A 20875-nucleotide genomic window follows, 5' to 3' on the forward strand; every position below is an offset into this window, starting at 1 on the left:
TTTTAGGCCTTTGTTCTGGGTCCAGGTGGATTTTTAAAAAATCAAGAAATGTCTTCCTTTTGGTAACTTGTATGTCTGATGTTTTGAAATTATCTGATTTGCTTGTAGGTAACAGCAGCATCAACAGAATATACTCTTTGCCAATGATCATATCATAACTCTCTTTGTTACATCTAAATAGTTATTTTCTGTCCTCTTTAGTAATTATAGTTCCCTTGACTTTCATATGTAGCTAACTGTAAAATTATTATTATTAAATTTTATCATAATTATTGTGTAATAAAAGAGATATTAACATACTTTTAAGTATGATATAAGCACAGTCTAGTATATAAATGGTCACAAAGCTCAATACATAGTAAATATGCATCCATAGATAGTTGCTAACCACTAAGATCGCTAATATCACCTCATTACAGACAATGCGAAATAGTACAGGCACAGTCTATTATTCCTAGCACCCTCACAACTCAAGCTTCGCGACTGTGTATACTAGACTGTGATGTAAGCCTAAATCTCTACTGTAAATAATTTTTAATAAAATAGATATTGATGTTATTTAAAGTATAATATAGGCCTAAGCCTAAATCTAAGTAGGCTACATATTTTCTGTCCTCTTTTTCATCCTTCTTTTTGAAGCTTTATGGCCTTTTTTTTTTTTTATCGATGTGAATCTGGTCACCCTATCCATAAACATTAAAATGTCTTTTAAGTCTAGATTTCGTGTGTTAGTAATAGTTCAGCAGTTAATGTAACTCTCCTCTAGAATATTTAAGGTGTTTCTGTATCTTTACAGGATCTGGAGACACTTAAGCTAAGAGTGCGGGAACTAGCGATACGGCCCGTTGATGGAGGAGAGGGACAGAGTAGTGACAGACAGTGGGAGGAGGAGTTGAGTGCCACAGTGGAGAAATTGGACAAACGATTACAGCGACATGAGTCGGATATGGAACTAGCTGCAGTTGCAAGTGAGCCACACAAACCCAACAGTATAGGGTAGTAAGTGACAGCATCTTAAGTACAGAGTGTGTCGAGTATGAGTGCAGAATAAAATATGTTATGTTACGAAAATGAAATTGTTAGCATTTAATTTTGTTTGTTGCTTAGTGCTTATAAGGTACAAAATTGCAATGACACTAAGGATTATGTACAAATAGATTATATTTAAATTTTCATATGTTTTTTTACTGATTATGAATAATATTTATTCAAGTTTCTATTATATTCAGGCACTTCATATGTTATATGAAATATATTTGTTCAGCCATAGATCAAATGTTTTATTTCCTATCTCTCTTAATCTTGAGACATATATGTATTATTTCCTTACATATATTTCAGAAATAAAGATTTTAAATTGAAAATTTCTAGACATACTATGTACCTAAGTTCGAAATTAAAATTCATACATACCACTATTGGCAAATTATTTCTCACTTCCTTAAATGACCTACAGAACTGATTCCTAAAGTTACATACAATGAAGGACATAATAGTTGAGTGACTCGAGTTTTTCTAAGTCAAAGAATGCCACACTCTGCATTCTACGAGCCGAAAGTTTTCCGTCATATTTGACGAGATAGTCACTTCGCTTTTCTGTTTAAATGTTACATATCTATGCTGAGAAGGAATTAAAACTATAGCTTCTTATGAATCACGCTACATATCTTGAAACATTTTCGACCTCTCAACAATTATGTTCCTACTGTACATAGTTTTATCCTGTATTAAGTATTTATATTATTATTTCCCAATGCTCTGTATATTTTAAAATATGAACAAGGCTATATATATGAAATGTGCTTTCAAAATTACCATTACGCAGAACACTGAATTGAATATGTGTAAATTTCAGAAGTCCGTTTATTGTTATGGTTGAAATCCATTTTCTTTTTAAAAATAACAATTAGAAACAAGGTATCTTTTATCGTAAAATAAATATTTGACTTATAAAAATAGATAACTATGCCATAAACACGTTCGTGATATACAGATAGAAAAAAGATCGTGCATCAGAATCACGAAATGCAGGCGTTCAGCTGGAATACCATTAGAGATGTTACGAAGGTAATAGCAAAACGATAATTTCATTATATCTTTCAGAGATAATAATCTATCGAGTTTCCAGACAATAGTCATTTTGATTTTTCTTTCCCTTTTGCATCAAATCACTTTGGTGATGTATAAATTGATTGATGTCGTATGTTATTTTCACTGCATAGTTTGTTCAGCTTCAGTTAAAAATAGAACGGTATTGAATGAACTAAGATGAAGTTAGAAGGCTGATACTCCTTTTCAAGATAATACCCCTTTATTTTCTCGGAAAAAAAACTGGTTAAAATTGTGAGGGTTACCAATCATGTTGATCTTGGAATGGAACCCAGGAACTTCATTTACAAGCAAATTCATTGTATTTCAAATCCGTAAAATGAAATAGAAATATATCTACAATATTTCGATAAATTTTATTTTGCACATATGCACTCGTAGCATTCTGTACAAAGCAGTTCATTATGTGTTACATTACAAGTAATATGCAGGGTATCTTACAACTCAAAGGCCATATTTTAGAAAGATGGTATGAATTGCGAAAGTTAATATAATACTCTACTCTAACTAGAATGTGAGATACCCTACATAAAATCTCAACTTATTATTATTGTTTTTATTATTTGATCTATTTCCGAACGAACATAAATCTACACTAAATGACGAAACACTGTTCAAAAGAACTAGGAGAATATTTTTTAAACATCTGCCTATTTTAAATACAGTCAAATGTACACCATTACTGAAGTAAATTATTCAAAAACTATTATAACAATAATACAGTTAACTCCAGTTATAGTAAACCTCTGTGGACAAGCATATATCCGAGGTTAACTAAATTCGAAGTGTCTCTTCTTTAACCTTAAATGATGAATGAATGAAATTGTGAAGAAGAAAATAAAATACTATACAGTAATTAAAATATTTCATTTTTGTGAAATGGATTACACTGTATACTGTATACTATTACTCACAGTTGATTTACTTAAACTATGCTGTCGACCCATATCTGCTTGCGAAAGACCACATTCAATGTTAGAACACTAGAAACAGACTGATCAGGTAGAAATGGCAAACGCTGTTATGGTGTGACTGCGTACTCAGCCTTGGAATTTCCCAGATCACTTAATGGAAACTGGGAAGGGGTTGATGGAGTTTGAAAGCCATCGAAATCTTACCTTCATTTATGCTCTGGACATAATGTCTGTCCCCTTTTAATAAAAGAAGGCAATTTCATTTTCCGTTATTTGGATGCTATCCATCATAATGGAAATGTTTCTGAGAACAAAAGGCAATCCTTTGATGGTGGAAGATTAGAAATAACAGTAGAGAACAGAATGGCAACCCTGCGATGTTGGAGTAAGGCAAGGTCGTCACTTGTTGCCAGGATTTACAGTACAGCTCATTGTCTAGGAATCACTAAGCCTACTTTTTTTCAATTTTTAACAAAGTTTAACTCCTTTTTAAATTCTGTATAATAAAAAATGCTTGTCATTATTACGCTTACACAATAATCATATATATATATTTAGTCAACACTTATTTATATATGATTATTATTATTATTATTATTATTATTATTATTATTATTATTATTATTATAGGTAAGACACTTTATTTTATATAACAAAAAAATCTATGAAAACAATCAAATATATTGAAATAAATAGTTAAACACGTTAATGGAACATGGAACTCGCCAGGGATGAAGAATGAAATTGGCACGATGAATATATTGAAGGAGGGGTAAGAGGACTATGCCTTATGTCGGTGTAGATTTTGTTACTCTGATAGTGAAAAATTATAGAAGAGAAAATAATTATGGATAAAAAAAATACTTAAATCTAAATGTGTCATTTTTTTAAGTTCAAGGGGAGGGGGAGAGGTTCAAACTCAGTAACTTGTCCCTGAGCGCATTTGCGACATAATGTTTGAAGCACACATCCTTCAGCAGTGCCATAGCTCACACAAGATGAACTGCGCTATAATACTCATTTGTGTGTTATGAATGAACACAAATCACAGTGTGAAGCTTTTTGTCTAATATAGCAACTTGCTGGCATTGATAGTCGACACATTAACCAAATAGTGACACCCTCAAATTTTCATTTTGTTTGCAGGCATAATGTACTGGTGTAGACAAGCATTATCAGTGGAATAATTATATTTGAGGCTCCAAAACATTTTAGAAATTGTGTTCTCCTAATTGTTTTGAACAGTGTGCTATGTTGCTTTCGGTTTTATGAACATTAACAATCAAAATGAACAAGTATGCAAATGTCACAAGAGTACAATAAGGAAGGTAGGGGTTTATTGTAAATTTTTCATGTATATAATTTCACCAAATGTATGTACACTGTTTATTATTTCGTTTATATGAAATGGCGAATTCTTAGAACAAATGACAGTATAGTGCTGGAATAAGAACTTGGGAAAGGAGTTCCAGTAAGAAATGTGTGAACATATATGTGATATATTTTCTAACAGATTTAATCGATAAAATGAGCACTTCCTGCTCATGTAAACTGTTCTATTCATAAACTGTACGCTACAAAAATTTTTTTTTTCTTCTCTACCTACAACTTATAATTTTTTAAAATTTGTTTCCATGTAAGTTCCACATTTTTTGGAAATATTTAGTCTCTTACATGTAAAACATGTGTGTGTATATTCATAAGAATGCCGAAGTATTTTCTGTTATTAATTTAAAAAGTGTGATAGTCATTTATTTCAATTCTATAAATCCAACGAGCATATTTCCATCAAATAAACATATTAGACTCACCACACGTAACTTCGCATCCAGAAGTGACGTCAGAAGCCGCCATTTTTAAAGCAGGCAAGAGCCTTTGTTGGCTCCACAGATTTCTGTCATATGTTACATAGTCTGTTTTGACGTATATATATATATATATATATATATATATCCCGAGGATAGATTTATTTATTAGATTTATTATTAGATTTATTTATTTAACCTGGTAGAGATAAGGCCGTCAGGCCTTCTCTGCCCCTCTACCAGGGGAGGATAACATTATCACAAAATGTCGAATGTTATGTGCTACTTTTGGGTGTACTAACAATTGAATCGGTCAGAGCTAAAAGGAATTAAGTCACTTTTGACAACCTTTGAGGAGAAGCAAAAAATATTCATCTAATAACACAAATATTATATTTTTATGTTATAGAAGACAAAAGAATATTTAAAAGTCTTAGTTCCTTCTTCCACCGTTCGATGCGCATGACATCAGTTGTTCAAATTGTTGCATAACCCAAAACTTCATATTTTGACTTAATTCCTTTTAGCTCCAACCGATTCAATTATTATGTGAGAAATGTGGAAATATATACTTTCTTGCCCTCTTTAAAAATGGCACAACAGTTAATTCATAGCCTTAGTCCCTAAAGCTTCTGACATAGCAAGTTAGCGATCTAGGTTCATTTGGTAACAGCAGTTGCAAGATGAGAGCACCTTTACACGAGTGTACAGCTCGCTCAAGGAACGATTACCGAAAAACAGTGGTGTTACTGTCTGTTTTGACGTGTATATATAGGCATGCTGAGGGAGCGAGAGATGTGGGCCGATGGAAGTACTGCCTCTTCCAAGAAGATGAAGAGATAGGAACATCGCCTATGGAAAAGAAGAGCATAGCAAGAGATAAATTCGAAGTGAATTAAACGTGCAACATTATGTTCACGAATAAAATAATGATACTCTGCGAGGGAAATGCTCCATCACTACATAATAAAATAAATGCTCTTGGAACAAGACACATATTCACATGTAGTGGAACTGAAACTAAAACCGTAATGTAACTATCACAATGCAAGACTGATTCTATCAATGTCTTTTCTCTTCCGACTGTACTCCTGAATATCATTCAAGTTATCTCGTGACATTTCCTGTCACCCGCTCTTTCTTATCTAATTGTTTCATTTAGATTCCTGTCGTCTGTAATCCTTGCTTGCGAGACCTATACCAATATGTTATAAATAACCTGCAAAATTATTTTCCAATTAACTGGAAAAATCAGTTATCAGGCATTGGATTTGTCCCATAGTTGCTGGATATGGGGAATTCTTTTGTCCTACTGAAAAATTCACAAGCAAATGACATTAAGACAAGAGCTTTAGAACATTTTATTACTGCTGCTGCTTCCACCACCACCACATTACAATTCTATTAAATTAATTAGCAAAGAATGAGTGAAATATTAATAGTCCATTTTACACAGTCGTATCTGATGTAATTCTACTTAATACGGAATTCTGAATTACTCATAAAGGAAATATTCCAGCACTATCTGTCTAAGTGAGGTGAACGAACTTCTTACTGCAGCACACATTTTAAAAGCCTGCGACTGTTCGTCCACTCTCTTTTTTTGTTTTCAGTGGAGTCAGATCTGCAATTTGACAGTAGAAAAATAAGTGCTTTATGTAAATTATTTTTATAGCATGCATAGAGAGGTAATGTGATGGAATCACTTCAGAATCAAACTAATGTAGAGTTTGTTTGTTTTTTTTTTTTTCTGGCCAATTTTTAAGTGCTTATGTAGTGTCATTGAGAATTTAATCTTTTTTGTAATGGGTCTCTCTCTCTCTATACATTCTACTTTTAATGATATATGATCAGTGAAATGTTAATTATTGGTAAGAACCTATGAAACTGTCCGATTTTCTGGGCGATTGTGATAACCAATATTTACAATGTTGGATAGTACAAGTAACAGATGTAGTGTTTATTAAATGACTGGAGAGAAAGGGTATTTACCCTTGTGACTTAGGAATTACAGAGAGCTCAATTTATAAATTCGAAACTTAAAATCATCCAAGAGTTTAACAAAAAAAACTATACAATGACGAATTAAAAAAAACAATTTTGAAACATTTTTATTATATTTTCAATATTTGAAATATAATGAAAGAGCTATTTGGTCTAGACCTAACTTTTCGCGCTGCTCAGATAGTACTTACTATATATATATATATATACACACACAGGAAGAATATTACAAGATATATATACATTTGTGAAATATAGGCATGTAACATTATTGTGCCAAAAAGAAATAATAATTCTCCGTACATGTAAAAAGTGTTTCACTGTTAAAATATTCTGTAGTTCATCATATTGTTAGTAGATTAGATTTCAATGTTTTTTTTTTATTTAACTGATTTTATTCAAATGTCCATCTCTCACATGTAAATAGATATTATCGTTTGTGTATTCTAAGACATAAGCTGCATTTGTTGGCATTATCTTTATGTAACATCTTGGGGCAATGTATGACTGTAACACAGCATTTTTCATTATTTTACAGATAGTAAATGTTAACACACTTAAATATTACTGTGGGTAATTTTTCGAGCGTTTCTTCTGGGATTTCGTAATTAATTTACAAATGAACACAAATTATTTTGCAGCTGCATAATAAATTTTTTCTGAAAAATAATTTATTACATAAAGAAAATTAATGTCCTGAAACTCAAACATGTCCATTTTCTTCTAAGTGCATTATTGTTTAGTGCCGGTAGATGATAATAAAATTAAACACAGTAATAATTTTCGTTATATATTTTATTGTAATAATATTGATGTTTCTCCTTACACTGGACAGTTGAGATGAAAAATATATTTAATTATTGTCACTGCCACCACCATCCATCCATATGAGATTAACCTCAGCAAAAGGCAGCAGAGTATCAGAGTTTGACCATTCGGTGATGAAATTTGAAATAGAGTACCTTTAGTAATGCCGTATTTAGTTTTTGTACTGTATGTAATTACATTCCTCGTATGTTTTACACTTTTATGCATTATAAGCAGTATTAATAATGAATTATTGTAAAAACAGAAGTGTTCTGCTTGCACCATTCCAAGATATCTATGTTACACTATACAGCAGTAGTCTTGAACCCAGAATCCTCGACATTTATTTTTATAAATCCTCCAAAACATAATGCATAGTATGAGGGATATTCCAAAATCTGTTTACAAGTCATATCCATTGCATGACAGCCAATGGAGGACTAAGACCTACCAGTTGACTCCTGGCCTCAGTTCATATGTCTCAGGAGACATGAACAATCATCAGACCAGTACAGGAATAACCTACAGAGCAACAATCGGTCGGCAAAATTATGTTTTAAAAGCACAGTGCATGTTATTGTATGATGTTAAGTTAAGTATGAGGCCGCGACGATAATATCTGCTCTGATGACAGGATGAAAGAGGTGCAAGAGGCACTTCTCTTGACATTACTAATTTTAACTGCTTGTTAATTGTACCAATAATTATATTTAAGATTAACTGTATATTTATAAAAGTACAAACTAGGCCTAATAATATCATTATTAAGGTTACCAGATTTTTTTTCACAGTTTCTGGGGACAGATATCGACATAAATGAAAAAAAAAAGAAAGACTAGGTACTTTTAACATTTCTGTTAGTTTGCCATTCACTTGGATTGTTTTCGCACAATTTAAAGAATTGAACTACTTATTCCGTTTACACACTAAAATATTCACACTACTTACCTACTACTTAAACTACTGGCATTTTTCAGAATAGTCCATTTTTTAAGCAGGTCTTCTGTAAATCCCAATTTTGCAGCAAATCCTGATATTTGGATGTCCACATCATGTTCATTGAATAAAAAAAAAAACTCTTTCCACTGAAGTATTACTTCCAGAAATATACAGAGATAATTAAATCAAGTCTGGAATTGTGTACAGGGAATCATTTTCTCAGAGAGAAATTTAAACACTGATGAACTATTAAGTTATTTAAATTAAATAGATAACGACTTCACTGTGTTAACATTTTAAATCATGGTGTTATTATACCTGATTGACTAGTTTCGATGTTATTTCCATTATCTTCTGAATCTTAGTGCTGAAACTCACTAGGATTCAGAAGATGATGCAAATAACATCGAAACTAACCGATGATAGCTTAACTTAAAACACTTCACAAAACAGTATGCTTTCAATGGATTATGGAATTGCAGGGAATGAACTGGCTGACATGCTTGCAAGGAAAGGACAATATTACAAACAAACAAAGTCAATTTTACATTTTCATCAATAAAACGGGTAATAAAATCAAAACTCTGACAACAATACTCGCAGACAAGAAATGGAACATCCTTTTTTTTTTTTTTTTTCTCCTCGCTGTTATTTATACTCACTTTAACATCTTTGGTCATATCACGAGTTAATCTTTGGTTGAAATCCGAAGGCCTATGTAGTATTGTTGAGACTGGTTCTATTGTTGTGAACTAGATGGCGACTGTATATATGTTACTGATTTGTTATGAATATGATTTCGGTGATGAATGAGGCCGGTGATGGAACATCCTTCTCTCCAACTCAGATGCAAGAAAGCACTGCCTGCTGGATCGCATCCTATAGCTGCGTAAACTGCCTGCTCAATTAAAGTTATTTTTCCGCTAGGTGGCAGACAGTGCCCACCACTATTAACATTATCATTATATGCAAAGTCACTATCTGGCATCTAGCGGTTACTCGCGTATAACCGTTGATTGGGCAGGCAGTGTAAGCAGCCATAGGATGTGATTCAGCAGGCAGTGCAAGAAAGACAGCAGTAGCAGCTTTTAGATTGTTTACAGGCATGACTGTTTGGCAAGCCACCTCTACAAAATAGGAATTCTGACTTCACCAACCTGCACTCTATGCAACACTCAAACTGAATGAACGGAGAACATCTGAAAACCTGCAGCACACTGTCTGGAGAGAAAGACCTAATTCAAAAGTATTGGAGAGCAAGAGTGCTAATGGCTTTATTTCCAGATGCCAGGCATTAAACAACAACATCGAAACTAGTCAATTAGGTATAATAACACCATGATTTAAAATGTTAGCAGAGTGAAGTTGTTATTTATTTAATTTAAATAACTTAACACTTCATCGGTGATTATGTAAGTGTTAAAAGAGTGTATTCAGAAATGAAGAAATATTTTAAATTTTACTCCAATTTGAGGAAAGCGTACCAGTAGCAATTTCCTCATTCCACTTTGCTATTTTCTGTGATGTCACATGTTTCTTCAAGTAACAAATTTATCAGACAAATTATTTTTATCCAGGTCAAGTCCATTTACATTTTAAGAAAAATAACTGATTATCTCTTCAAAATGTTCTCTTTCTGGAAGAGATCTTGGCATTATACGATATCTTGTGACTGAAAACCCAGGCACTAAGATATTTAACAGCATTTTCATAAAATTCACAAAAGATACTGAGAAATTCAATTGTGGAATAAGAACCATCTTCTAAAGATGCTAAAAATTGCGTGACAGGCTCTTGTCAGTTGATTTACTGGCATGTAAAAGAACTCCTGTGGGACGAAATTCTGGTACACTGGTGACTGATATAACCTCGGCAGTTATGAGTGTCGTTAAATAAAAGATAATTTTTTATTCTGCAAGTATCATTAAACCATATTAATAATTAACACTGAAAATCTGGGGACATTACACTAACAAATTTTGTCTGGGGAGAAACAGCGTAATTCGGGGAATGTCCTCCAGAAAATGAGGACATATGATAACTTACATTAGCTTCTTTGGTAGCTTACAATGACTGTGGACCCAGATTCAAAACCTAGTGATGGCAGAATCGTATTTGTGTTAAACAAAGAAAGGTTCCTGAGGTTTTTTCTTGGAGTTCTCCTGTTTTTCTCTATCATTACACCGTCACTCTCTGTTTCAATATCGATCATCATAATTTCAATAGTATCTACCCAAAATGGTACACAGCTGGATGTAGTTTGTGACTGGTGTTATCTATTACAATTCTCTTTTGTTCCGATTATAGTTATAGTTATACAGTTATAAAAGTTAATAAACAATTGAAGTCTGTGATTCTCATCATGGGCAGAGATGCTATGTATGTCAGTACAAGAGGAGGAGATAAATAAGACAGTGAAAGAAAGACTGAAATGGAAATGAAAAACATTTAATTATTTTTCAAGTCAAATGTCTTAATTTTTTTTATTTTAGAGAATGCATTTAGCGTGTAATCCACAGAACAAAAGTTCAGCCTTTTGTTTGAATACATATTAAAATAATTTTATTTATGCATGTCTTTCAAATAATAGTTCAAGAAAATAAACTATCAATGGTAATATCACTCACGACATGATAAAACAACTGAATCATTACAAAACATGTGAAACATATAATTAGAAAGTATGTTTCACCTTTCTGATATACTTTTAATTAAAAAGTTTAGTATGGGAGACATTGAAATTCTTGTGTCTATTAATGCTAGCACAAAGATAACTATGTAGACAGCTTGTCATGCTGAATATCTCCTGTTGAAGGTGAAATATTTTGAACTTAATTGTTTTTTGTTTTATTTTGTGAAATACAATATCTTGTTAATGTAATAAATTTTGGTAGATATTTTCAAATTTCTATGAAAATGTTCAGTATTTCTCTTTTTTCACTTGATGTGAAAACAATAAAAAATTTCCTTTGATTTATCTGTATGGCATAAATGTTATATTTGCTGGAATCATTCTATTGTACTTATTTAATTTTCAGTGGTTAACATTAGGGGGAGTTCATTCAGTACTAGACACTTAAGATTTTATTTTTATATTTAAAAAAAAAGAGACAATATTATATTAACTTTATTTTTACTTTAACATGAAATTAACAGATAAACTAACTAATATTTGTAATATAAACTTCAAAAATAAATCTCAAAAATGCTGTAAAGAAATAAAGTGAACATAAAATTTGCATATATTTAGAAATGGAGTACAGTACCAGAGCCATTTTTAATGTTGACAGTAATTGCATTCATAGTTATCTGATGTTTTTGGAACACTAGCACAAGCTTCATGAGTGTACAGTTTACAAGATAAACATTGAATTCAGTCTTCAAAATGTGTTTCTCTTTTTCTCCCAGGGTCGTACACAAGGGGGTTGTTTGAACTCTCCCACGAACTTAAAAAAATGACATATTTAGATTTGAGTATTTTTTTACCCATAATTGTTTTATTTTTTCTAATTTTTTTTCACTGTCAGAGTAACAAAATCTACATCGACGTAAGGCATAGATAGTCCTTCTACCCCTCCAATATAATCCCTGTGCTTGGTTCTGGGGCACGTTCGAATTATAATAATGCTATCTTTATTATAGAGAGACCTACTGCCTAATACCGCCTTGTAATAAAATGAAGCCAACACATTATGAAATTTAACTTGTCTATTAAAAATTGGATGGCCGTGGAAAAAGTACGTTTCAAAGATTTCATGATGATATTCATGAATATGTTCTATTTGAACATGTGTAATGTAAAGAAATATACCGTAACATAATAATAATAATAATAATAATAATAATAATAATAATAATAAATAGTACAAAAAATTTAAAATACAGATAATGTAAATTTTAAACAATTTTAATAATGACCCTTGCCTCCCGACAAAATTCTGCGTACACCACTGGTTTCTCCACACAAAATGCAGACAGTTTCAATATCTTCAGAGGTATGTGTTTCTTTCTGCTTGTTTGAGTTTCTTTTTGGCATCCAGATTCCATGTTTCTTCCGACGGTTTAGGATTAACTTCTAACATCATTTACGATCTATAAATTACAGACCATTAAATTAAATTGCGAAAAACTATATAAATATCACGAAATTGTATGTCTGGTCCTGCCTGTCTAAACAGTGTCCGGTACTGACCGACACTACTGAAGATACGAAACCAAGATTATTCTGAAATAGGGTTGCCAACTAGCCAGTATTTTACCAGCACGGCCAAAAATTTGGCGGATCTCAACATAAAACTGGTGTCCAGTATCAACCCCTTACCAGTGCCAGTGCCCGGTAATTTTATTAAATGAGTTTGAGAACTTGTGATAACAGCTATTATCATATATGCTAAAAGGGATTTTTCTCTATTTTGTGGGACATTTTAACCTTTAATTCAGAGCAGCTGAAGATAATATGAGAATTTTTAAGTATTAGACAAAAACTAAGGCTGCAACTAGATGGAGATATACCCTATGATGAACTGTACTTGTTAAATGTCGGGATTCTTCCTTTATGAAAGATGCACATTTATAAAATAGTGTAAATATTTTCAGGATAGGGATGCCTCAGAAAAATTCCACAAATAAGAATGGATCAACATGTGTTTGCTATTCCTGCAAGCAGTTCTTTTGTGGAATGTGCATTCAGCATGTCCCGACAATTTGTCCCAGACATTTGGTACTGCGACAATTGATCCTAAGTTTGTAATTCGCACCAGACAGTTTATACCGCAATAACACTTAATATCACAATAATAGTTTGTTCCATTGTATATCATTGCTCAGTAAATTCAAAACACAACATTTGAGGAAAATTTTCAGTATGAAGAATGGTCGCCCCGTCTCACTACATCAGAAGTAACTTCTACATTCAGTATCATGAATATCTTGTGGAATAATGAGAGGAATCGTTTTAACTGTGGAAATAGTAAAAGCTGAACTTTATATTAGGGAAAATTTTAAATTTAGTTGTGTAGAATTTTATTGGAAAAGAAAAAGAAGTTCTTAAGACTGTGGTATCAAACTTCAAATACAAAATTAAAAAGTGCATTTTTGAACACTGAAGCAAGATTGTTTCTAAATTTATTATTATTATTTTTTTTTGAAACGCATATAGAGTGTTATTTGGGAGGCTGGAGGAAATAAGACTTTTGGGGAGGCAGAGACGTAGATGGGAGGATACTATAAAAATGGATTTGAGGAAGGTAGGATATGATGGTAGAGACTGGATTAATCTTGCTCAGAATAGGGACCGATGGCTGGCTTATGGACCTCCGGGTTCCTTAAAAGCCAAAAGTAAGTATTTTTTTTCTCATATCATGTAGCAGATTCTGTATTTAGTAATATATATTCATCCAAACTTTTGCGTATGTAAAATGACTGGTAATTCCTCCCATTATTCCACAAGATATTCATGATACTAAATGTAGAAGTTACTTCTGATGTAGTGAGACAGGGCAACCGTTCTCCATACTGAAAATTTTCCTCAATTTTTGTATTTTGAATTGTGCTGAGCAACGATATACAATGCAACAAACTATTATTGTGATATTAACTGTTATTGCGGCAACCCTATTCTAAAACCATCACTTGAACTACATTAAATCAAATAAAAATGTGGACTATAAAAAACAATGTGGACTACTGGATGTTCATTTCAAAGTGTGTCATGACATGACAGTGATTTGAAGCGAGTTTCAGCTTTTATGTCAGAGAAGTTGCCTATTCATCAAGGCGTTCAATCTGAACTTGAGAACGTGTATGGTATAACTTGAACGTCGTAGCAACAGATGGCTGTCTGTAAAGCCTGTGTGCTACCATAACCTCTTTCGAACTGTGTTTTGCACGGCAAGTCGTAAGCAGGGTATTTGTTATCATCGGTTGCATACGACAACATTCCACAGTACAAATCAAATGCTCCGTATCCATGTTGACCATCGTAGTTAATGTCAACAAAAATACGTATTGTCTTAACTCTCTCCCCATATCCCGACAGTAAGAAAAAAACTCACCTCAGTATGTGTTTCATAACAGTTCACATTCCTGCCACTACAGGCGTTACCGTACGTAGTACTCTTCAGAATGAACGCCGTACTTGCTAGGCAACTTCTCTGGCACATAGGTAATACGCCTCTGCGGAAGTGTAGGAAGATTGAATTCTCTAGGCTCATCGACTAGCCACATGATGGCATACAGCGAGCCATGACACACTTTGAACTGAACACGCAGTATACATAAATGATTTATATGAGATACATAATACTTACACAATTTCCTTTATTTGAACTAAGCTTAGCTTATCTTGATGCAATTCACAACCAACAGATAAAAGCTTCAATGGTCACAGTCAACGGTTAAAATAACACAGGTGTTTACAACAAAGTCTAGTACATACATAGGGAATATGCGTCCAATGACAGTTGAACTTCAGTTGCTAGCTATTAGGATCGCTACTATCACCTCATCACAGACAATGTGAAATAGTACCAGCACAGTCTATTGTTCCTAGTACTCTCAGTTGCTAACTGCTTGGAGCGCTGTATCGCGAGAAATGCAAAAAATCACCTCAAGCTTTGTGACCGTATCATATTAGACTGTGGTATGAGTTTGTATCTAGTAGAAGGATTGACACAGTTGCTACTATTTCTTGTCAGTGATAAAAAACATTAGAAATGCTATTGTTTGGTACTGGCTGCTGTTTGGCACTGAACGAATTTCCCCTACACGTTTTCTGTTAGCAATTTATTTCGAGCAAGACATTTCTTTGCAAAAGTTTGAAGTAGAAATGTAAATGTGTAATTACTAGTATAGAATGGCTTCCAAGAACCCTGAAGTTGAACTATGAAATGCGTATTGTGGAAGGCTTAGCTTCCAGCTATCACAGTATTGAACATTACATTAAGCAGGATTGCTGCAAACGTGAGAGAGAAAATTCAGATAATTCACTGATTTTTATTTGGATGATGGATAATGTCTGTACTATATTTTGTTTCATAATAACTAGTATTTATTATCTATACTGTCCTTGTAAATCACACTTGGTATCAAATGAATGGTGGTGGAAAGATTGTGACAAATCAAATGGAGAGATGGGCCTATGTAGCACATACAGATCACGTCATAAGAAAAGTATACAGTTGATTAGTGCGAGAGGTTATCAAAGAATCTCACGTCTTTAATAAGTGGTATTTTATTGAGAGATGCTGTAAACTGCAGTTGTTATCCAGTGTTAAAGAGAATAACTTCACTGTTAACTCTTCAGTATTAGATACATACAGTGAGGGAAGCGGAAAAAAACAAGAGGCAGTATGCTACCCCAAGATTTTCCCCTGGCATACCTCGATTTAAAAAGGTGTAGGCCTATCCCCCCCTCCCTTTACAATATACACTTACATGATATATACAATAAATTGTTTCATTTAATCAGTAACGCAAGTCTTTGAAGCTTATGCAACACATTAAATTTCTTAATAAAATAATTTCAAGTTACTTCAGTTATTTACTAGATTATTTTACAATTTCCATTGAGACTTATCATTTAAAATAATGTTAAAGCTTCAAAGTGCGAATACTTAAAATAATATTGTATGTAACCTATTTAAATAATAGATATTTGTCACTGACAAATATTATAAAAGAATAAGATCTGATGACATAGTCACTAAATTGGCAACAATGGCCACCTCAAGATACAGATCACAGCCTTCTATAGTTGAAATGCTACCGTTGTTAAGTGTTCCAGGGGTTGACTTATCAAATAAATGTGTCTAAATACACGTTGAATGCAGTTCCAGAAGGCTGTGGTTTAGATCTACGAAACAAATGGATAGTACTCTTTGCTGTGAAAGAATGTATAAACAAATTTTCACGGATCATATATATTCAGTGACGGTATGTCATTTTTCACTAACGATATGTTTTCTGGCCATAGAAACCAGTGGTGGTATTCCATACCGGTGCATACCATTTCAGTTCCTTCACTGGATTACATACATTACAGACATTATTCAGTGTTAAAGTTCAGCATGGCCAAGTAAAATTTTACCTGGAGAACTTTATCTGGGACAGGGTTAATTTATGTGCTGTAAATCTATGACATGGCATCTACAATTTTACTTTGCTCTCAGAGGAAGACATTCTAAATTTTGCAGCTGGTAACATCAGAATTCAACTGTGTGAAATTTCCAGGGCATGGATTCAGATCTGATCAAGGGTGATGAGGTTTTAAGAGTGATAAAATCATAACCATATCTGCCTTCAGTAGAACAGTGAAGCCAGCAGTCTTATCTTGTGCAAAAAGTCCTTAGATGACGGGGCTCAAGACAAAGCTTCCTGCTATTTTTTATCAGTGACAAAATTCAACTCTGCTAAACCTCCTAGTCAAGGGCAATGAATTTTTAAAGAAGATGCTAAGCATGATCCCTTCAATAAAAACAGAGGCCTAGTTTAATACAGTTTGTGCCAAAATAAACATAATTGAAAATGAAAACTGTGCTTTCATGTAACTAGTAATCTATAAACTGCAGTTAAGTAAAGGACTTTATAAATTGGAACATAAACATATATTTGTAAAACCAAATCTCATGTTCACTAACGCCTCTTTTCATAAAACACATGCTCATAATGTTTTCCATTATTTTTTGTTTAAAATTCGTAACATTTACGTAGATTCTCAAACATGTTTGCAAGTAGATGTTGCTGTAGTTGGTGAAAGAAAGTCACTATCTTTTCCCGTTCTACAATTTCACAATAATTGTTGTCCATAAAGAAGGACTTCTTTAAATTACCAAATACGTAGTCATCAGGTGGTGTAAAGTTAGGTGAATGCAATGGATAAGGAAAATGTTTTCCATGGAAAATATGCATTCCTCAAAGTGTTTCCGGAGCAAAGTGAGTGTGTTTATGATGGTGTCAACAACTTGTACCATAACCATGTTACTCAGTGGCAACTTGTGAAACATTTCACGAAAGCCATCTGAAACATGTTTCTGAGTTAGGGAGTTTGCACACCCAAGTTTATAAGATCGGAAATAAACTAAACAATAAAGACCTTTCTCCTGCATTGTGAGAACCATAATTGCATTGCTAAACCAAACACTAAATATTCATTCATTCATTCATAGTTTTCTTTCCAAGGACTAATCTTTACTGCAAACACAACATTCTTCAGTCCCTCAGCATACAGAGTTCATTATGTGTTAAAAAAGTGAAAAATAAAAGATGTTGAATTTATGTGCTACATTATACATTTCTCCATTTGGAGGGTAGGAGGGATGGCAAAGAGAATATTGCTATATAATGATGTGTGTAAAACTTGTGCGCTTTGATGTATGACATGCCCAGAAAACTAAGGAATATTTGCAGTTAATGTTTAATTCTTGTGTAAAAACATTTATTGTATATATCTTAATTTCATACTGTATATAGCTGTACATCTTATCCCGATAATATTTGCTTATTTATATTGTATATTACGTGGTATAGCATATTGTTGGTATACACTATGACATACAAAGACGTTTTATTTCTTTTGTAACAATAAACATGTTGAACATGTAGTTTTGTTATTTGACTTTCTTTTGAGATTACATTTAGTTGATTTAAGAACGTATTTACTAAAAACGAAGTTAATTGTTACAGATCTGATGTTTGAAATTATGTCAATATCCGTAAAATGTATTTTATTTAATATTATTAAAAGAAAATGAATATTTTTCTACTGTAAGTAATACTGAAGACGATGGATAGTTTATTGCATAACTTATAAGAGTATACATACAACAGGACTCATTATTGGTTTGAAAGTGCGACCACTTCACATTGCATCCTAAATCCATGAGCAGAACCACTGGCAAACTGCAATGTGATTAATGGGCCTACTTCTCTCCTTTGAGTAGTGTTTCTATGTAGGCACCATATTTTTATGTTATGGTGGTTATATCACCTACACACAACCCCCAAACTGTTTGGTGTATGGAGGACCACACCTGCCATTGGTTAGCTGATCCATGTGACCAGGCCGGAAGGATTGTGAGACATTTCCATCGACCATATCCCCTCTTGACCACTTAGGGGATCCTTATGCATGCCATGGCAGGTTAGCGTGCTGAAATGACATTTCCTCCATTTTTCATGGAGCATTTTTACCACTGTGACTCGGTCCTCAGAACTTCGTTTGTTAAAAACAGGTTGCACCATGGGAAGGTGAGGATGAGATTAGAGTAGGAAGGTAAGGAATGCATTTCACTACGGTACTCCTTGGAAATATGGATGGAAAGTGATGAGGATTTTGGTAAAATTTTTCATGAAATTAAAGCAATGCCAAATAGGTAAATGTTGACGTAAAAATTCTAAGAATTGCACATAATCAAAGATTCTGCCAAGAACCCCATTGATTAGTTCAGATCTACTACATACAGCCTCAGACACAAAAAATGACCGATCTCCTGTAGCATTAATTTGTCTAAATCCACTTCGAGCAGTGCCTGGTTCACATGACTAGGGAAAGGATTATTTTGCACCTAATTTACTCTTTGAGCATATCTTCGTTATAGATTATTCATAACACTTGACCTATAAACTGACAAAAAGCAACAAAACAAATGAAGTTGTGCATGAGAAATTCCTTCATGTGTTAATCTATGGTCTCACAGAAAAAACCGAAGTCTTCCAAAGGGGGCTTAGCATATGACAGCTGGTCATTTATTTGTGTCTAAGACTGTACTTCCCTTTTTTTGATTATGTACCTAATTGTTGAATTTTATAATAGAATAGGAAAAAGCAAAAATAATCCCTAAATTCGTTATTATAGATGATCTAGCTAAAGATATGAAAGAGCTAAATGTTATAATGATATGAAATCTACGAGGGCTATTCATAAAGTAACTTTCCTTTTTATAGAGCACGTAGTAATCGGCATAGCTACGTCATCTTTGCAGTGAATGTTGCGTGATTCAGTTTGCTTCAAGCAGTGGTACAGAGGGACTCTTGCTGCTGTTACAGTGTTGTATGTGTTCAAAATGTGTGTTCAAATTGAGAATCCTGCCAGCTGTGAGATATGCTTGGTCATACGATTTCTTGCCACTAGCATAGCTTAGTCAGATAAGGCGCTTGCCTGCTGATCTAGAGTTGCGCTCGAGCGTGGGTTCGATTCCCACTTGGGCTGTTTACCTGGTTGGGTTTTTCCGATGTCTCCAACTGTAAGACAAATGTCAGGTAATCTATGGCGAATTCTCTGCCTCATCTCGCCAAATTCCATCTCGCTATCACCAATCCCATCGACGCTAAATAACTCATAGTTGACACAGCGTCGTTAAATAACCAAGAAAAAATATATATATACGATTTTCATCTTACGATGTTGGATGACGTCACAATCATGACATGGTTTCATACCATGGCATGATTGTGACTATAATAGTATTTAAATTCATATATATGATTTCTTGTGGCAAAAACTGTAAAGCAGCTGAAATCCATCATGTTGTGCTCTGGGGTGATTTTTTTGCATGACAAAGTCCGCCCGCACACTGCGCAGCGTACCGTGTCTGAACTGCAAAATTTCAACTGGGAAGTGTTTGGTCATCCTCCATATAGCCCTGATTTGGCGCTTAGTGATTACCTCTTTTCATTCATATGAAGAAGTGACTTGCATCCCATCATTTTGATGATGACGAAGAGTTGAAGTTCAGCATTGGAGGTTGGCTTCAGTCACAGGAAGAAAACGTTTATGACTACAGTATTCAAAATCCCGTTGAACACTATGTTAAGTATCTCAATTAGCCGAAAACTATGTAGAAAAATAAATCGAAGTTTGTAGTTTCAAACTGTTGTAAACAAACCCTGTAATCACATTGTCATTTTAGTTACAATAAAATGGAAATTACTTTATAAATAGCCCTCGTATTTTAGCATTAGAAGGAAAATTCAAGTTATGAAATCAATAATTTTGATTATTATCTGAAAATCTGTGCCATTCGCTCCAACATAACCGTACAAATTTTGTTTCTTCTATCTCAGTATGAGAAATTTGCTTCAACTATTGAGTGTGATCCCAATCACAATGGAGATGGCTGAGCATTCATTTTATACTCTGAAAATAATCAAGATCTACAATGGAGAATCAATGCTTGGGTAGACTGGCTGTTCTGAGTATCCATAAAGGCAGGGCAAGTTGGAAGTGAAAACAGAATAGTGATCGATATATTTGCAAAGAAATCTCCAAGAAAACTGCAGCTTCAGTATTGTTATAGAGTG

At 33.4% G+C, this 20875-nt stretch overlaps 1 protein-coding gene across 1 annotated transcript in view; it reads left to right on the forward strand.

Annotated features, from left to right (window-relative positions):
* Window positions 1-18177, forward strand: part of LOC138696676 (SH3 domain-binding protein 5 homolog) — a 52762-nt gene extending 34585 nt beyond the window's left edge. Inside the window, exon 7 of the mRNA XM_069821961.1 lies at window positions 797-18177. Coding sequence (XP_069678062.1) covers window positions 797-1000 — 204 coding nt within the window. The 3' untranslated portion in view covers window positions 1001-18177. The remainder of the gene's footprint in view (window positions 1-796) is intronic.
* The last annotated feature ends 2698 nt before the right edge of the window (window positions 18178-20875 follow it).

Source organism: Periplaneta americana, chromosome 1 (genome assembly GCF_040183065.1).
Source record: "Periplaneta americana isolate PAMFEO1 chromosome 1, P.americana_PAMFEO1_priV1, whole genome shotgun sequence".
Classification (NCBI taxonomy): domain Eukaryota; kingdom Metazoa; phylum Arthropoda; class Insecta; order Blattodea; family Blattidae; genus Periplaneta; species Periplaneta americana.